This window comes from Papaver somniferum, unplaced genomic scaffold, assembly GCF_003573695.1.
Source record: "Papaver somniferum cultivar HN1 unplaced genomic scaffold, ASM357369v1 unplaced-scaffold_33, whole genome shotgun sequence".
Classification (NCBI taxonomy): domain Eukaryota; kingdom Viridiplantae; phylum Streptophyta; class Magnoliopsida; order Ranunculales; family Papaveraceae; genus Papaver; species Papaver somniferum.
Genome location: NW_020644373.1, coordinates 620,840 through 639,601, shown reverse-complemented (window position 1 = coordinate 639,601; position 18,762 = coordinate 620,840). Strand labels below are relative to the sequence as shown.

At 36.1% G+C, this 18,762-nt stretch overlaps 1 protein-coding gene and 1 long non-coding RNA gene across 12 annotated transcripts; both read right to left on the bottom strand.

Annotated features, from left to right (window-relative positions):
- Nucleotides 1–6,772: 6,772 nt before the first annotated feature.
- LOC113341960 lies at nucleotides 6,773–10,901 on the bottom strand. 8 transcript variants are annotated; one of them, XR_003356268.1, is made up of 7 exons: nucleotides 10,691–10,901; nucleotides 10,260–10,385; nucleotides 9,993–10,060; nucleotides 9,853–9,920; nucleotides 9,328–9,408; nucleotides 7,404–8,414; nucleotides 6,773–7,086 (listed from the first exon to the last, which is right to left on the bottom strand). XR_003356268.1 is itself a non-coding variant. In XM_026586656.1 (7 exons), the coding sequence occupies exons 2-6, from the start codon at nucleotides 10,369–10,371 to the stop codon at nucleotides 8,048–8,050; spliced, it is 492 nt and encodes a 163-aa protein (XP_026442441.1). In that variant the 5' UTR covers nucleotides 10,372–10,385; nucleotides 10,691–10,901; the 3' UTR covers nucleotides 6,773–7,086; nucleotides 7,404–8,047. The 8 variants fall into 8 exon arrangements, 3 of the variants coding, with proteins under 3 accessions (XP_026442441.1, XP_026442440.1, XP_026442442.1); XM_026586656.1 differs by lacking the exon at nucleotides 9,853–9,920 and having other exon boundaries at nucleotides 7,404–8,176; nucleotides 8,313–8,414; XR_003356270.1 differs by having other exon boundaries at nucleotides 9,853–10,103.
- A 917-nt stretch (nucleotides 10,902–11,818) lies between these two features.
- LOC113341989 lies at nucleotides 11,819–13,334 on the bottom strand. Of its 4 annotated transcripts, none has more exons than XR_003356310.1 (4): nucleotides 12,951–13,334; nucleotides 12,773–12,835; nucleotides 12,568–12,651; nucleotides 11,819–12,064 (listed from the first exon to the last, which is right to left on the bottom strand). It is a non-coding gene; the product is annotated as an uncharacterized LOC113341989 (long non-coding RNA). The 4 variants fall into 4 exon arrangements; XR_003356309.1 differs by having other exon boundaries at nucleotides 11,819–12,038; XR_003356308.1 differs by lacking the exon at nucleotides 11,819–12,064 and adding an exon at nucleotides 12,174–12,460.
- Between the last annotated feature and the right edge of the window lie 5,428 nt (nucleotides 13,335–18,762).

Here is an 18,762-nt window from a genome sequence, read left to right as displayed (position 1 = left end):
ATATTCATCCATTCTTTGTAAATCACAGATTATTACCAACCGTAGGATAGCAGGTACGCTTAGCTATCCCCAAAATTCCTTATATCAATGGAAAACAAGTACGCTTACTCTCCAAATTCTATCCGTCTGAACCACCTTGAGGTTCGCTTACAAGATGTAGTTTAGTCGAATGCCATAAGGTTTGTGAAATTAGGTTTGATCCTAGCAGTTAAGCTTAGTATGCTCGGTCCACTTACTAGGGTTGTTTTTACTTGCGATTGCTCCACATAATCCTTCTGCAAGGTTTCACAATTTATACTTGTGTAAGCGTTATTTAACAATTACGGATATCCTAACTCATTACTAGCATTAGATTCACTAATAAACTGACTTAGTTGACTACCTAAACAATTTATCAATCAGTCATAAATATTAATTAAAGTAAAAAAACAATATATGAAAAAAAAATTTAATAGATTTATATGCTTGAATCATGTATTGAACTAGAATTCATCCCCAATCGCTAAGAAGTTTATCTACTCATAGGAATAATGAAACCCATAAAATACATATGATAAAATAAAAATAAATAGTTACGGCGATGAAATCACTCCAAAACCCAATCTTTTCTTCTCTTGTATTCTTCTCTCCAAAGGCTTCGTTCAAAGATTTTTTAAAAGATCCTATTTGAAAAGTCTCTTATACAGTATGAAAGTGTTGACGTGCCCGTGCATCGAATCCCGTGCCGGAGTGGTCGCCAAAACTAGCCAAAAATCTCAAAATAACTTACTTCGAAGTCTGGTTTTGTAACTGCAGCAGCTAATGGGCTCATGCCGTGGGTTAAGAAGTCCAGCCCACATCCAAGTTCTCAGCTTCATTTAGCTTGTCAGTTTCAAGAGACTGACAATAGAACTTCAATAACCTTTTCCCGTAAAATTTTATTTTCATCCTAAAATTACATACGGTTCGAAAGCCCCACCGTAATTCCACCTGATTTTCCCTACGGTTAGAAATTCCACCGTAGGTTAAACTGATTTCCTTCTCTAGTCCGTATACTCCTCTTGACTTTCTCTTACAGTTTCCATCTCAAACTCTTCTCTTCATTACCGCGGCCACTTTCCAACTCCACCATCATCGACCACAGAGTACCACTTGTTTTGAGCCGAAACCTTCCTCCTAATCTTCTCTGATAGAAACCACATATCTCGAGCATTTTCAGTACCACGACATCACCGAGCATCATCACTGGTTATTCATTGACGGCAACAACATCGTTAACCAAACCACAGCAGACTCCATCGAGCTCCATCTTCATCATTAACGGAAGAAACTAACTCCATCACTGCCAACTCCTTCTTCACTGCCATCTTCCCATGGTAATAGCACCACCATTAAATTCCGGTATTGACAGCACCTGATCGTCTTCCCTGCCAGCAATGATTATCTCTATCTCCTCAGCGTAGTCACAGCTCACAGCGAGTTACTCCTTCCTTTATGTGATCACGATAATTCCCTGTCCATCTCGACAATTATGACTATAACTCACATTCTCGTTCTTAATTTTATCCATTGGTAACAACCAACGATTGAGACTCACAGTTCTACAACTCGAGATCATCGGGTCTCATTCTGAGCTGTCTTGTAATCAAATTTACCTCATCCCTCTTTAATAGCGGCAGTCATCATTCTCTCCGTTGCTGCCATCTAGTTGAGTGAAATGAAATGAACTCCATTAATGAACAAAGAATTGTTTTACAATTGAGATACTAAACTCAGAACAGAACTTTCAGTTCTTGATTAATTACAGAAGAAAGAGAAAAGTCAAACTATTTAATACAGGTGAATTCACTAACTAATCATAGAGTCCAAAGGAGCACCAGTGAGAGTGGGACACGTACGAGAGAGTACAGGCTGGAAGTGATGACATGATAGTTGATGTCATGGCACACCTTTATTGTTATTAGCCCCCTCAAATTAAAGCGGGAAGACAGAGGATGCACCTTCAATTTGTCTCCGAGCATTACAAATCTTGTACCAGCTAAGCCTTTAGTAAAAATATCAGTAGCTTGATGAATTGTGGAAACATAAGATACTAGAAGATCTTTGGATTGAACAAGTTCTCTGACAAAGTTATAATCAATAGCAAGATGTTTCATCCTTGAGTGAAATACGGGATTAGAGCTACAGGAGATAGCACTCAGATTGTCACACAAAAGAGTTGGAGAAGATGGTAGAAAGATGTGTAGTTCAGTAAGAATCTTGCAGATCCATAAGACTTCAGCAGCTGAGTTAGCCAAACTTCTGAATTCAGCCTCAGTAGAAGATCTGGCAACTGAAGATTGTTTCTTGCTAGACCAGATTAGAGCCAAAGAAAATACAATATCCATCAGTGCTTTTTCTTGTGTCAGGATCTCCAGCCCAATCTGCATCACTGAAGCCATGAATTGCAGAAATACCTTTAGTAAAATACCAAATTCTAGTGTACCTTTAATGTATCTCAGAATCCTCTTTGCTGCAACAAGATGATCAGATGTTGGAGATTGCATAAACTGACAAACTTGATGCATTGCATAGAAGATTTCAGGTCTTGTCCAAGTTAAGTATTAAGGAGAACCAACCAAAGATCTGTAAGAAGAAGGATCATCTAGAATGGAGCGAAAATTAGTTGTAAGTTTGCAGTTGGGAGAAATAGGTGAACTGCAGGGTTTAGCTCCACTCGTATCAAACTTATCCAACAAATCCAAAGCATACTTAGTATGAGACATGAACAAGTAGGTATCATTTCTCTTTACCTCTAGACCTAAAAAACAGTGAATAGGACCTAGATCCTTGATAGTATCCAGAAATGGATTGAACATGACATGGACCCCATAAATCAAGATGAAGTAACTCCAAAGGTTTTGTACTACAATGACTAGAAAGACTAAATGGCAACTTATGACTTCTTCCTAATTGACAGTCATTACAAAAAAGAGGAGACTTGAGTACAGTGGACAGTTGTACTGAACTACAAACAGACTTCATGGTTTGATAAGAAGGATGAGCTAGCCTCTTGTGCCAAGCTTCAGCAGATATACTTGTTGTAACTCCACTTAGAGCTTGTTTAGTTGGTTGATGTATGAAATGCAGGGGATAGAGGCCATTATGATGTGGGCCTTGTAAAAGTATCTTCCCAGTTGATAAATCCTTCACAGAAAATCCAGAAGCATCAAAATTTATTGAGCAGTTGTTATCTGATGTAAATTTGTGAACTGAGAGTAACTTTTGAGATGCTTGTGGAACAAGAAGTATATTGTTCAGATTAAATGTGTGATTTGGAGTAGATTGCAAAGAAAAGCCAGTATGAGTAATATGCATACCTTCTCCATTGGAAGCTTAAATTTGTTCAACACCTTCATAAGGAGTGACAGCTTGCAACACAAAAATATCAGAAGTAAGATGAGTGTTGGCACCAGTATCAGCATACCAAGGGTTTTCTCCCATGAGATTTGCATAAGAAAGCATAGCACTTAGATGATGTGGAGTGTAATCATTATGATAAGAGAACTTCAATCTGTTTCTGCATTCTAGAGCACTATGGCCAGCTTTTCCACAAATTTGACAGATGATTGGAGAATCAATAGTGGAAGTAGAGGACTGCAAACCTGTTGGTGGTCTAACTGATGATGACATAGATGTAGAACCAGCATAAGTAGAACTAGCACATCTATCAGATGAGAAGAAATTTGGATTACCCCTGCCAAAAGAGAAACAAGATCTAACTCTACTAGATCTTCCAAAATAAGGACTAAAGCCACCAGTTTTACCATTGTTACCATGACCAGATGATCTAAAGGAATGCATTTGAGCAGCAAAAGCCTTATTTGTAGAATCATTTATAAAAGCTTGATTTCTTTCACTGATGACAATTTCTTCACTCAAAAGATTATTATGCAACTCAATACATGATATAGGAGGATTTCGATGACGCATAGCAGTTTCAAATGGAATATAATCAGAATTGAGAGCAGCAAGAGTGACAACTACTAATTCTTGATCAGAAACAAATTCTCTAACAGCAGCTAACTGATCAGAAATATATTTAATCTCATTAATTAAGGTAGGAATAGATTTATCACCTTGCTTGAGAGATATAAGTTTGGTGCGTAGTTGAATTGAATGTGTTGATGATGAGCGAGAGAATCTTTCTTCAATGCTTTTCCAAAGATCATAGGAAGTTTCAGATCTAGAAAAATATGCGATGACTGATTCTGAAAGAGTTGAATGTATCCACAGGATGATTGATGTATCATCATCAATCCAATCAAGATATAACGAATTTTCAATTTCATTCCCTTGATTGCAAAGATTCGTGTATTGAGTAGGACATGGATGCGATCCATCAAGATATTTTTGGATCTTAAATTTTTCGAATTACTGGTAACATAAGATTCTTCCATGTGATGAAATTGTTTTCTGTGAGTTTGAGGTTCAAAAATCTGGTAAGTTGATTAATAGGAATGCTGGAAATGGAGCTTGCTGCTGGATTTTTCATTGAAATTGAAGTAGAAGCAGGAAATTCTTGAATCATAAAAAGAAAGATTTGTAAAGAATCAGAAAGATAGCGGAAGCAGAGATCGAAGAACCTGAGAGATTTGTGATGTAGAAATCTCTCAATCTGATACCATAGGTGAGTGAAATGAAATGAACTCCATTAATGAACAAACAATTGTTTTACAATTGAGATACTAAACTCAGAACAGAACTTTCAGTTTTTGATTAATTACAGAAGAAAGTGAAGTCAAACTATTTAATATAGGTGAATTCACTAGCTAAACAGACATTTCAAAGGAGCACCAGTGAGAGTGAGACACGTATGAGAAAGTACAGGCTGGAGTACAGGCTGGAAGTGATGACATGATAGTTAATGTCATGGCACGCCTGAATTGTTATTACCATCATCTGCAGCTCCACTACATTACCAGTTCAATATTCTATTGTGACTGCCATCACTCAATGCTCTGTCTTCATCTCGAGCTCGTCATTATTACTGCCAACATCCCCTCCATTCCGTGTCCAACTTCATCTCAGTTTTCGTTGTAACTACATCATCAAACCTTAGCTGGTCATGAGAATAATGGGAAGGAGATAAAGTGCCCTGGATAATCCTTCTGGTGTCTTTAACATTCCCATTCAACTGTCAGTCTTAGAAGACAGTTTAATTCCTATTCCGTGGATGCCCTGGGTAGAACCTCGGGTGCCTATAACAGTTCTGTACTCTACTTTTCGGCAACTACGGCTTGCTTCAAATGCTTATAGATTCTTCATACGACTTCGGATTGACTCCATTCTTTCGTTGCTGGCTTCGTCTTTTCGTCCTCTTCAAGATGATAGTAAACACTCCTAGATTTGAACGAGTTCCACTTGGTCTTTGGCCATTCTAAACTTATAGCTAACTTCTTTTATTGCATTATTAAGTGCAAATTCACTTCTTTCGGATGATTCACCTAATGAAACACAAATAAAACAAAACAAACGTAATACACAATAATTCGCAAGAATATATAGCAAATACTAGCATGGAATGGGCACTAAAGTTATATAAAATATGCACTTATCATGTTGTGGTCAGGTTTGGAGTTTTTTTTTAGTAGGGTGTTAGATATCAAGCTCAGCTCTTCTTTGCATATTACAGGAGTCAGGCCTTAATCTCAGTTGGTTTGGGTTGGCTATACAAAGTCGTTACTTTTCTCTATCTGCTTTTGTTAGTTGTTCGTGTTTGTTACAGGTTTCTTTTTGTAATCTAGATGACAACATTTCAAGTTCACTAATTGGATTTGTAATCAACACTAGGGTAACAATACCTTTCCTGTGATGTGATACCTCAAATGCAACATAATATAGTAGTAATTGTTTAACTTGTGTTGTATTTAGGCCTTTGTTTTAAGTCTCTTGTTCTGTAATAACGACCTTCAATTTGGTTATATTCTCTGTGCTAGTAGGTGTTAGTTTCATTATTGGTTGTTTTCTATTTATTAACTAGGACATGACCCGTGCCGCACAGGCCCGGGATTCTGGTCGTTGTTGGAAACAGAGATTAATAATTTCTTTTATTCTTGTACACCCGTAGGACCCACAGATGGATGACCTAAGTTTACTTATAGACTTTACCTTTCATATATGTTTCTACTGTTTTGTAAAATGCGATGCCGTTCTCGTTTGATGCTTTTTGGTGTTCTTCCAAAGACATAAATCCCATTTTTCTCAGAGGGGTTGATAACTGCCATTTTGTTTTCATGTAAAGATACTTTCCTTTGGGCGATGCTACATCCACGCCCAAAAAAACCGGGTGAAATCCTGTGAGGGGACCGGACGAACGAGTTGAGTGCATCTCTGCATTTGGATGGAGAAAGGCTGCAGTGGGTCCCAGGTGATGTGAGGAACGGGATTTCTCATGGGATTGAGTCCCGGTAAACCTATTATTGCTTTCCTTTAGTAACCCATCTGACATGTATTCAGAGAAGCAAATTCTAGCAAAAGAAATCTGCTAATGAAGGACTTACGGAAATTGCTCAAACAGTCGTATTATCCACATGAGAAACTTAATTCTGGCACAGGCTGGGGTCATTGAAAAACACACCTGAGTCAATTAATCTTCAAAAGTTGATCAACGATATAAATTCTTTTTGTATTTGAATCAAACTAAATTTCTCCTTCCACTATTTGATTTCCCAGGAAAATCGGAACAACTTTTTATTTTCCTTTTTTCTTCCAGTAACTGACCTGGTAGCAAAAACTCATTCACTGATTCAACTGATTCAGTTTATAGAAAAACCATATCAAGGGAAACATTTTTCTCAATTGTTTACAGGAACTAACAACAATTACTCAAGTAATGTTGATTAGATTTAAAAAAAATATTCAAACAACAGATAGTCAGATATGGTGAATGAGTGACAACCGGTGTTACCCGGAAATGACATATCATTTTTTGTAGACATGACCTGCAAGGGACTACAAACGCAGTGGTGTTCCTTGTAAGAAATCTGAACTTGACTTGAATTTAGCGAGCTCCTTCAGAAAACTCTTAAACGGGACATGAGGCTTTGGTAGTAAAGCATATTTCCTCTGTAAATGTAGAATAAAAAGTAAGTGTAACTTCTATGACACAACTATACCTAGATATAATGGTCATAATCTTCAGAAGCTAAGCAAATTGGAGAATGACTGACTTCAGAAGTAGTGATGCATGAGATAGTATTATTATATAAGTGAGAATAAACCCCTTTAAGGAAAGCGTTTTTCTGGTTTCCTTAAAAAGCACTTCTTTATTGCCTTTCCACCCTTACATCATAATTTGGCCACAGACACGCAAGCGATACCATTTCAATTTGCAAAAATAAGGTTGATTTGAAAAAGTATCATATAGTTCAAAGTTATGTTACCGTCTCATTAAGCTTGCTCCAAAGAATGTTCAACGGCATCAAGTTACTTCTTTCTTCCTTGATTTGCATTTTGGTGGTACTCAAAATGAACGAACAATACACCAACTCCGCAATAAAATGATATCAAAGCTGAGGAGGTAAAAGTGAGGTCGTCTAAAAAGGCTAGGAAAATCAACAATTGCACGACAAAACTGGCATTTGACAGCCTCATCTCATATTACAAAAAAAAAGAAAAAAAAGAAAAAAAAACAATGTTGACTCATCTGTTGCAATTAATTATATATTTCCAACCATATTAATCTTGTCGATTTTCTCACTGTCTGATATGAGGGGCATAATTATCTTGTTGTTCTCTTTGGTGTTCATGAGAGGAAATAAATTAATGTATGATGCAGTTTTTATACTTCAGATATGTACATTTGACTTGCTTAGTGACAGGACCTAAACTGTTGTGTAGGAAAAGAAATTTAGAGTAAATTTGAAGGCCATTAAACTGCATTAGATATATTGCATGATTAAACTACTGTAACATTAGTTAATTTTGATTAATAAATTCACTAATCAATAATTAGCATTCAGGATAAGTTGAGTAGTTAGCAACTTAGCAACATCCTAAATGGACCTCATTTTGATATACTCCTGAGTCAGTGGATGGTTAAACTTGCATTGGAAAATGGAAACTCTCTTTGCGTGGAGCACCACCAGATAAAGAAAGTTGTAGGAGTAAACTTGCTGCCTACATATGTTTTTACGCTCTCATATGCCCACCTAGCCTTCTCAAGCAAATGGATTATCGACAACAAAAACCACTAAAGTCGGTAAGAGAAACAAAATGAAGAGCAAATACTGTACATGAACAATATTAACGGAAAAACCACAGCGAATACAAAAAGTAAAAAATATGTAAACCTTAACAATCCAGATGGAGTAACACAACGCTATGAACTGCAGTTTCGACTCAACATGATTTACTTTATCTGTCAGATCCAAGTTTCTCTCCTTCAGCGTAACCTAAAAAAAGAATAGATGAGAAAGATTATAATTTTGCTCGAAAACATAAGAAGTTGGACTTCAAAATGCGAACAACATCATGTTTCAGTGAACAATCAAAAGGGAAAATCATGAATTGGAGCTTGCTCTTCAAGGATACATTGAAGCTCCAACGTTAAACTATGTGCAGCGAGTGAAACTAAAATTATAATATAAAGTTAAACATAGAGTTGAGCTGTTGTCTGCATCCAATATAGGGGTGTTTGCATTAGCTTCTAGTTGATGTCACCGAAAATTCAAATAAACATGATGATATAGCGTGAAAGTATTAATGTAAGGACTGTCAAACTTACAGGAACCCAGAAAAAGGACACATGTCACCGAAATGCTGAACAGTTGCAGGAAATACTACAAATATAATACTTCATACTTTGCCAAAGCTAGAAAAATTGAAATTTTAGCTGCAGGCTAGAATCATTAATATTGGCAATATGCGACTGTGCAGTCAAGTTATAATGGGAAAATGCTTTCCAACATGGAGAATAATTATTTGAGTAAACAAAAAAAATGTCTATGCGGGGACATTCCATTGAACATTACCATTCAGTATTTTTACCGGAGAGGCTATGAAGCAATCATATCCTGCGCGACTAAAACAAATTATATGTACACACACAACAAAAGTAAATAAAGACCCAGCCTAAGAGTACCATGCTTGAGAAGCGAAATTCACAGTACAGGTTTCTAATTTAAAAATTACTCGGTTACAACTACAATAGAAAATCATTTAAGATTCACTAAGAGGATTATAATAATTGAAACAATAATTTAAGGAAAAAAAGACTACGTATGCATAACAACATTAAAGTATGACAGCTCTTTGAGCTTCAACAACAGAAGTGCAAGAAATGTATTTTGAGTGTATCATACTTACTTTGTGAATGTGCAAAAATCTCGGTGGACTCAGTGAGCCTTCCCATGCCAAATGTATTAGCTGCATATCCAACATCAAAAACTAAAACAAAAAATAGTTAAAGGAAACCAATACGTAACCAAAATTCATTTAAACGAACCTTTACCGTTGATAAGGCTAAAAATATCAGGAAAAACATCAACAAAAGATTTCTAAATCTACAGTATTTTTTATTCTCTTAAAGGCTACCAAGCTCTTTCGGGAAACTGAAAATGCTCTTTGACTATTCACTAACTATTACTTATATTACTCTCTACAGGTATCATGCCAGTTCAGTTCTTTTCATGTCTCTTAACTATTATGGCTTTTAAAAACCTTGCATCTATTATATTGTTGCACACCCAGGTGTTGTGTGGCGCATAATTTAAATCTCTATGAAGCCAATTATTTTGTTCACTTTACACTTTGAAAATGTTAATTCTGAATAACTTGCACTCTACTGCATAAGATGGATGCATAATTTTGATATGTTGTGACCACTTTTACCTAGGGATAGGGATGTAAGCCGCACGCTACTATTCAAAAGCCTTATGCAAATTCCATCAAACGTGAAGCTACAAAAGAAACAATCAAAAATCTAACACCTGAATAAGTCACATCGTGAGGTACACAAAGATCACTATTACCCTCAAATCTCTATATTGTATCTTGAGCTCTTCAAACTCGTTTTGCAGATTTGAAGGATGCTTGACTCCTATCATGAAAAAACCATGTCGTTATTTAGCTTAACTTCATCGCTGCCAATCAAACAATAATTTTATGAACAATGATTGGAAGCCTAGATTTTGGAAACTAAAATCAAATATGAAGGTCAGTGTAAAAATTTATCAATAACATTAGTACTTTTGAAGGCCATTAGGCAATTGGGGTTATTACTGCAGAACAAACCCTACCAAGAGAAATGTTGTACTGATTACAATCATCATTGGACACGTTTACCATATCTTGTCCAACACCCCAAATTGTTAGCTTAAGCTTCTTTCCACCACACGTGAACATATTCATTTTCTAATCAACACCTGAAAATGATTGATAGAAGGGCAAGAAAACTCAATTCTCTACAATAATAAATATATCCTGGCGTAAAGACAAAATTAATTTACCCACTTAATGATCCTCGAATTCCATCAAGAACAAAGAAACACTTAAAGGATCTAGTAGTTTCTAAGATCCAAAGCCAAATTCTCTAAAATCAATAAATCATCCATGTCATACTCGTAACAAATCAAAAATCAAATTAAAAGCAAGAAACCCTTAAATACGATAATGGTAAAATGTAGTAGAAACTTAGGTATATATTCTTCATTCTAAGGAATCGATTTACCTTATAAATATTTCCTGTGAAAACATTTAAGCCGCTCCATACATCAAATTAATTCAAACGAACAGTAGTTCCAAAGGGATCTTGTTGAGAACATGAAGAATCTGGAAGGTTTGGGAGAGCCATCCCAACTCATGCCTAGGATTCACAATTGAAATAATGAAGAAGTAACGGTGTTTTTTTCTGTTGGGATGCTAGTTCCACATTGGTTAGATGAGGCTTAATTGGTAGTTTATAAGTCAATGGGTTCTCTCATCTAGTCAACCATTTTTTCGAGTTGAGTTATACCCATGGGCTTATGACGAGTTTAGCATTGGTACCCTAACATTTGGTATCAGAGCCAACCACCACGATCCATGCCCGTTCCACGAAAAGGGTGATCTATAGATTAAAGTGTTGGAACACCTATGTATGGGCGTAGTTGTCACCCGCATTGAATACTGATAGGGGAGTGAAGCCGCCATAAGAGAAAGGGCTACCTTCGGGTCAGTGTCGATAGAGTGGGCCAACAAGAACGTTGGGTCTGGAAGCGTGGTGAGATGTTGGGATCCTACTCCCGCATTGGTTAGATGGGGATTAATTGGTAGTTTATAAGTCAATGGGTTCCGTCGTCTAGTCAACCTGTTTTCGAATTGAGTTCTACCCATGAACTTATGACAAGTTTAGGATCGATACCCTAACATACTCTCAGTTAAATCTGAAATAATGGGGAATTTTTTTTTAATTCGTAATGTACGAACCAATGGTACAGATAGCTTGGCAATTGATATAAATGGGAGTATGTCATGTCCCAACCTCGTCAGACCTTAACAAGTTGTGTGTAACAAGGAAGGGAAATTAGCCGTTAATCTGTCGTAGGCTTTAACTAATGTGTTTTGAATTTAATTAGTTGTTAGTTTTTAGACGTGGGAGATAAAACCACGTGTAGGTAGGACTGCACATGGTTGGGTACGGTTTTTGGCCAAAAAACAACCGAAACCGAACTACTCGGTTTTCATATTGGAAACCAGATGAAACCATTTAGACTACTCGGTTTCATTCGGTTTTGAAACCGCCGGTTGCGGTTTTAAACCTCCCAGTTTCGGTTAACTGAAAATTCTATCAGTTTCACAAAACTGAGAGAAATTTTTTTTAAAGACAAAAATTTATAGATTAACCTGTCGGTCAAACCGATTGTTTTAAAGTGTCAAATACATCAGAAACTCCAACAGTCTAAACTAAAACATAAAATCTAATAACTAAAACAAAAAATCCAACAGATTTGTTCATTCTGGCATGAATGGGTGGGCATCCAAAGTCTCCAACTTCACTTGCAACTCCAACAGAGGCTTGCATCACAACCAACCAAAACCTAGACATCAGATGGCCGTTGCATGACTAGATAAGAAACTATAAGTTAAAAATGGTGAGAATAAGACCTGTGCAATAAAATATTAGACTGTTTCATATGTTTGTAGAAATTTTGTGCTTGACTAATTGATCTTAAATGAATTCTAACTTGTTGAAGTGTAATGACAGTTATGCATGTGCTTAAACAAATCTAACTTTTATTTTCTAAAACAAAAACAAATGAACATGGTTGGGAAAAATTTAATAAAAATGCAAATCTTCAGAACCATCTTTAGCTACAAGCTACAACAGTGATCACTACTACCACAAATATGGCCTCAAAGAAATAAATGTTTTGCTGGTTCATACATGTGACCATTCAAACTTCTGAGAAGGCTTCCAAATTCTACATCCCATAGTTTTATTATTGTATCAATGGATACACTGTCAACACATAAGAAAAAAAATTCATCTTCTAATGATAAAAGAATCTGGAAACAACAAAAGTCCTACATAGATTGATTGGAAATTTTTGATGCTAATGCTTTTACCTTAGAGACATAAATCTCGTTACTCCCATTATCCATAACAGCAGAAACATCCATATCAATGTCATACACCATTCCAACTTCAACCTCCACTTCCAACAAAATCATCAATCAAAACACCATAACCAGGATATCTACTGAATTAAAAAATTGAAACAAAATAATTCAGATTTGAGCATGTTTCATGAACATTTCATTTGAATTGTACCTGTATTGTCGTAATCAGATGACTCTCATTGAACTACTTCCATTTCTTCCCACTAACTTCCTCCTACAAATCGAATCAAACAACTTTACTGAAAATCCAGTAAAAATAAAACAAATTAACTCAACAATCAGAAAAATAAACAAAACCCGTACTATAAAAAAGAGTTTTAGACCCAAACCTGTTCATCTTTCTCTTGTTTTTTCAACCATTAACATCCGATTTGAACACTGCATCTGGTTCAGCTGCTATAATTATTGATTCCTTCATATACCTTCTAACCAAAACACAAAATCAAAAACAGTTAACCTTTAATCCACTTCAAAAACTCAATAGAAACCCATAAAATGATCTTGCTACAACTACACTATACAAAATCAATTAGAAAACAATGAATCATTATAATGAATCTTCCATGGGTGCTTGGTTTTAATTAGTTGATTCAAAGAAAGAAGAAGAAAAGGTGTGTGATGAATCTGGTGATGGAGCGATGGTGAATCTCCGTGTTGGAAGAGAGAGGAGTAGCAGCCGAGGGGAAGAAAAAGAGTGAGAGTGGTTTTGTCTGTCGAAAAAAAGGAAAGAAACTATTAAACCTAAAATCAGGGGCTATGATGAATTGGATATATATATCGACAGCTAGAACTGTTACGGGCATATTCGGTTTTCGGTGCGGTTTTGAGCGACAACCGAAACTGAAACTGGGACAGTCGGTTATCTAAAACTGATAACCATGATTAAAACGTATGGATTCGGTTTCACTTCGGTTCGGTTAATAAACGAACGGTTTACGTCCAGTTTGCGGTTTAGATTCGGTTTTGTGCAGCCATACGTTTTTAGGGTTAATATTTTAGGGTTGAGCTGCCTTATAACCTGAAATCTGTTGTAAGAGAAGTGCATTGAATGAAAAAGAATCCAGAGGCTGCGCTCTTTGAGTGTAGAGTTACCCAAGCTTTCATATCCTGTTCTCAGCTCTCTTATCTTCTCTCATGTCTTGTCAAGATCATAGTCTGTACTTGACAGAGTAAATGGCACGTTATCTTCGGCAACTCCTCATTTACTGCGTAATTTAACATATGGAATTTAAGGGTAGAAGTTGAATCTTGGACGTTGGATGAGGGCGTATAAGAAGGGTACAATTTGAGCCACGATTTATCTTCTTCACCACGATGCATTTTTAAAGTAATGGAAATAGTTGATCTCTCCAAAAGACCTGTTCGTAGCCATCAGATTATGGAAACACATTTGTTTTTGTAAGGTAGATTATCCCTTTTACATTGTACTGTGTAAGTGTAAGGTTAGTGTGTAATTTAACCTATCTTTGTGTCTCCTTTTGGAATAGGAAAACGAAAACTCATGTGAAACAACATGATGCTGAAATAAATACTGGCTATGTTCTATATGGTTGTACTTTTTCGAAGATGCTTCCTTCACCAACAAAATCTTCGATTGTGGAAAAGGCTATACCGTCATCCTCAATCATTATGAAGAGATCTCATTCATGTACATGCCGTAGTGACACTTTTATCAGACTTGTTCGTGATAGAAAGTCTCAGGAATCCACCTAGCTAGTTTTATCGCGAGAAAAGATGCTCAATTTTCACAACTTGTTTGTGAATCCTTACATACTGCCAGTATTAGAAGACCACTCATTGGTACCGATAGAGAATGCATGCTTCCTAGACTTCGGAAGAGTTATAAAGGTTTTGGTAATCTTTGCATTTTTAGTTTTAGGACTTATCGCGTTGGGCTATTTTGCTTCGTCAAGGTTTTGTCCCTTTGGTTATGGGTTTCCTTGTCAAGGTTTTTAACGAGGCAACATATGCGTGTCCAACACCTTTTAGTGGTTTTATCATTTACTTTATATTAGCTATCTTGTATTTTTATGTTTCTTCTCGTATACCATTATTATTATATGGTTAAACTATTGTTGTAACCACGGAAGCTAACGCCTTAAGTTTGTTCTTTTTAATGAATTACCAATTTGCAAAAAAAAAAAAAAAAAAAAAAAAAAAAAACGAATGTTAAGATACTAGTGGTGAATAAAGTGGAACTGGGTTTATGAACATTTAGATACTAGTGGTGAATAAAGTGGAATTGAGTTGTAAAATATATTGCAGGGTGTTATCGTGGGACGTTGCACTACTTACTCCAATCATTTCTGTGTGGAACTATAAAGGGATCGTTCATCATTTTCTTTATATTTTCAAGAGATTATATTTTATGTCTCATGTTCAAGTAGGTGGTACATTTTAGTCTTCTTTCAATCTCTTCGAATAACTGCTATCAAACCAAGATGGAGACTCCATGGATAGATAATGTGGAATTGGGTCTGATGTTAATGAAAGTGGTTAACAGCGGCAGCTCTTTCTTAACTCTTTCTCATCTCTCAGCTGTTGAATTCAATCTTCTCTTCCGGAATCAGCGATAACAACTCTTGAAGGTCGTAGTTGTTTTGTTGGTGAATAAGTGCAAAGAATGGTAGTTGTTCTCTAGTATTTACAACGGGTTTTTCTAGGATTGAATGGTGATTTTACAACAATATTTGTAATGGGGGTTCTCATTTGAATTGCATGTGAACTTGTTGTGGGGATAATCGGGTAGCTTCGTAATTAGTTGAACAAGGTTCTTGGAAAGAAGAAGTATAACCAATCTCACAAGTTAACTTTAGACTGGAATGTAGTTGAGCCCGAACCAATCTCACACTGATTAAGGTACAGTCGCGTTCCTTGCGCCTCTTGAACCACGCCAGATTCTACGCACTTGATTACCTTAGCTGATCTCACCCATAACTAAGAGTTTCTACGACCCAAAGTCAAAGACTTGATAAAAAAATCTGTCTCACACAGAAAAGTCTATTGAATAGATAAATCCGTCACCCACATAAATACCTACAAGTTTTTATTCCGTCTTTTGAAAAATCAAGGTGAACAGGTGATGTGTTTTTCAACGATGTTGTAGTAATAAGTTCGTTGAGACTTGTGAAAGCAAAAGATTTTAGACTTATTAACTTAAAAATAGAAAACTTATTGCAAAATTGATTTCAAGATATTAAAAGTAACCAAGACATTAGATTCCACTATTACACATGAATGAACGATACCAAATATGTTTCAAAACTCTAACTATCCTTTAAGTCCTTTATTTCATAATTCACACATAATCAAACATATTCCCAAATATTAATTGTATTCCTTAAGAATAGACTATCAATCAATTAAACAAAGTATAATCTATCAAATTGAATCACAAGTAATTAAGAAAATTATGTGAACATTTAGAACTCCGCAAAAGCGGTGATTGAATGAATTATTAATTGTAAATTAGAGAAAATAAAATTGTTACCAATCATTCATGCAAAGATAGCTTCATCTATTGCCTTGGTTGCGCGAGAATTAGCTCATCATCATGGAAACACGCTCAAAATTCATTTTTATTGCTCAAAGGGTGTTTACAAAGATGAAATGGGAGAAACAATGATAAAACAGTGATTTTCTTTTCTCTCCCAAAAAACTCCCCACAAATGTGCTGTCTAGCTCTCTATTTATACACACAAATACACATCACTCAAATATATTCTTCCATAACTCCAAAATCTTCTTCTTTTTAATTAAAAATATCTTCAGAATTTTTCCTTCTCTTTATTCTGTATATTTCTTTACTAAACCCATATCTTCTTTAATTCGCAGAATAAAATCCAAGATAAAATCTTCTAAGGATATCTTTCTTGTTTAATACAAGATAACTTCCTTTTTCTTCAAAACTTCATGTTTGTAAGGCAAGAAGATATTCTTATCTTAAAGATAATAAATCCTTTACTGTTGAAACCAAATTTCCCGCCAATTTTTTCTTTTCAAATCAAGGAAGAAGATGGAGCCCCCCTTAACCAATAATGGGGTGCGATTAGAAGTTGGTTCCCTGGGGTGCCCCTTATCAGTTAGGTGCCCCTTGTCCAAAACTGAGAGTCCGAATAACATGTGTCCTCCGGGGGTCCAAATAGCACTTTTTGAGCAACTTTTTCCACACAAGTGTATTTCTCCAAAAACACATACACAAACATAAAAACACCATAATAAGTACAAAATCAAGCACTAGCAATAGATACACTGAGGACAATTCAGACAAAAAAATGTGTCTATCAAACACCCCCAAACTTATTATTTGCTAGTCCTCGAGCAAATATAATATAAAATGTCTACACTTAGCACGTGCAACAAGCCGTTAAACTGCTAGGTGGCCCTAGCGGCGGAGTGTTGTCTCCGGAGGGTTTACCAGAGGTGTACCCACAAGACCTTTATTCCAGACCCTAGCTATCTACGCAGAACCTTGGAAGGCACTAAAGAATCTCCTTGGTTGGCATACAATCATTGACTATAGGAGGAAGTACCCTGATGCGAAATTCCAATTGATGTACACGAGTTTGCACTCAACATACTAAAATTCATATATAAGTGACAGAGCTCTACTTAGATAGTTTCTAGACATCATAACCGGAGTCAACCAATCACATGGAAAGATTAAGAGGATGGATAAAGAGAAAAATAGATGGTTCAAAGTGAACGTTGTTTCCCATATCTGTCTGAAGGCCTCTGCCAAGATGAACCTATCCTAATGGACTGAGATACCGGTCTGACTAATATCAACACAACTGGCATATACAAGGGGACCAGTGGTCGATAAACCTAACTCTAGGTCAACACAACTGGCATATACAAGGGCACCAGTGGTTGACTTTATTGATTTTATTCTGGTTGGTCTGATGGTCTAGTAATATCAATCACCTCACAATAATCTTAATCATATGGAAGCGAAACAAGATATTGTGAAATCACAAACGATGAGAAGAAGATGTTTATGATTACATTTTATCTTACCTATTTGGAGAATAAATCTCGAGCAAATCTTAGAGAAGATAGTACTCAACACGGTAGAACAAAGTAAAATCAGAACACGCAACTACAGAGAATAGTTGGGCCTGGCTTCAGTATCCCAATGAACTCTTTAAGTCGTTAACCTATAATGGTTTTAGGAAAAACCTAGGTTAAAGGAGAATCGACTCTAGTCGCAAATAGTATTACACATGAGGTGTAGGGATTAGGTTTCTCAGTTGCTAGAGTTCTCCCTTATATAATCTTCAAATCAGGGTTTGCAATCAATGCCACCTTGGTAACAAAGTATTCAATATTCACCGTTAGATGAAAACCTGATTAGATCAAGCTAATATATTTCAACCGTTAGATCGAACTTAACTTGTTATGCACAAATGAAATGTGACTTCATTTAGGTATAAGTAACCGTACCCAAACGTGTGCCCATAGTTGGCTCAACAATAGTTAACCGAAGTAATCTATATGAACACTTTCATATCAACCTTGTTCATCTTAATCACAACTAGTTCAAATGACTCAAATGAAACTAGTTATGGAGTTGTTCAATTGTTTATATTCTCATAGAAGTATACAAGACACAATTGAAGTAAAATCGATTTTGATTCACTTGAATCAATTCATGAACATTATAGCCACGGTTTGCAAAAGATTGCATTCCTTAATATATAAATGTATTTTTTCATGAACAAACCGATTTTAGAACTTAACCCACTCAAGTATGCGAAGGGGTACGCATACTTAGAGTTCCGGACTTGGTCTGGGTTCGCCGGTATGCGAACGGATATGCATATTATCGTACGTGACCAAACTCAGTTGAATTCCCGGACTTGAACTTTTCAGCCGGTACGCATATGGTATGCATACTAAGTTCCCGGACTTCAACTAACAAACCAGTACGCATATGGGTATGCATACTATGGGACCCGGACTTTGAATAACTTGCAACAGTTAGCATACAGATACGCACACTGTGCTATATCCAATCAATGGTTAATCGTTATAAACTCCATATTAATCGTTGAAAAATTCTTGGAAGACGGGAATAGCTGTCTCACACAAACTATTAGCTTCAAAGCAATTTTCAAGTGATCAATAGATCAATACGAA

What these genes read in the sequence shown, in the direction of transcription:
- LOC113341960 (XM_026586655.1), bottom strand. Translation starts at nt 10,371, where the DNA reads ATGAATATGTTCACGTGTGGTGGAAAGAAGCTTAAGCTAACAATTTGG. An exon ending in TCAGTACAACATTTCTCTTG is followed by an intron (nt 10,061 to 10,259) that starts GTAGGGTTTGTT and finishes TTTTCATGATAG; the next exon opens with GAGTCAAGCATCCTTCAAAT. An exon ending in GATTTTTGCACATTCACAAA is followed by an intron (nt 8,415 to 9,327) that starts GTAAGTATGATA and finishes TTCTTTTTTTAG; the next exon opens with GTTACGCTGAAGGAGAGAAA.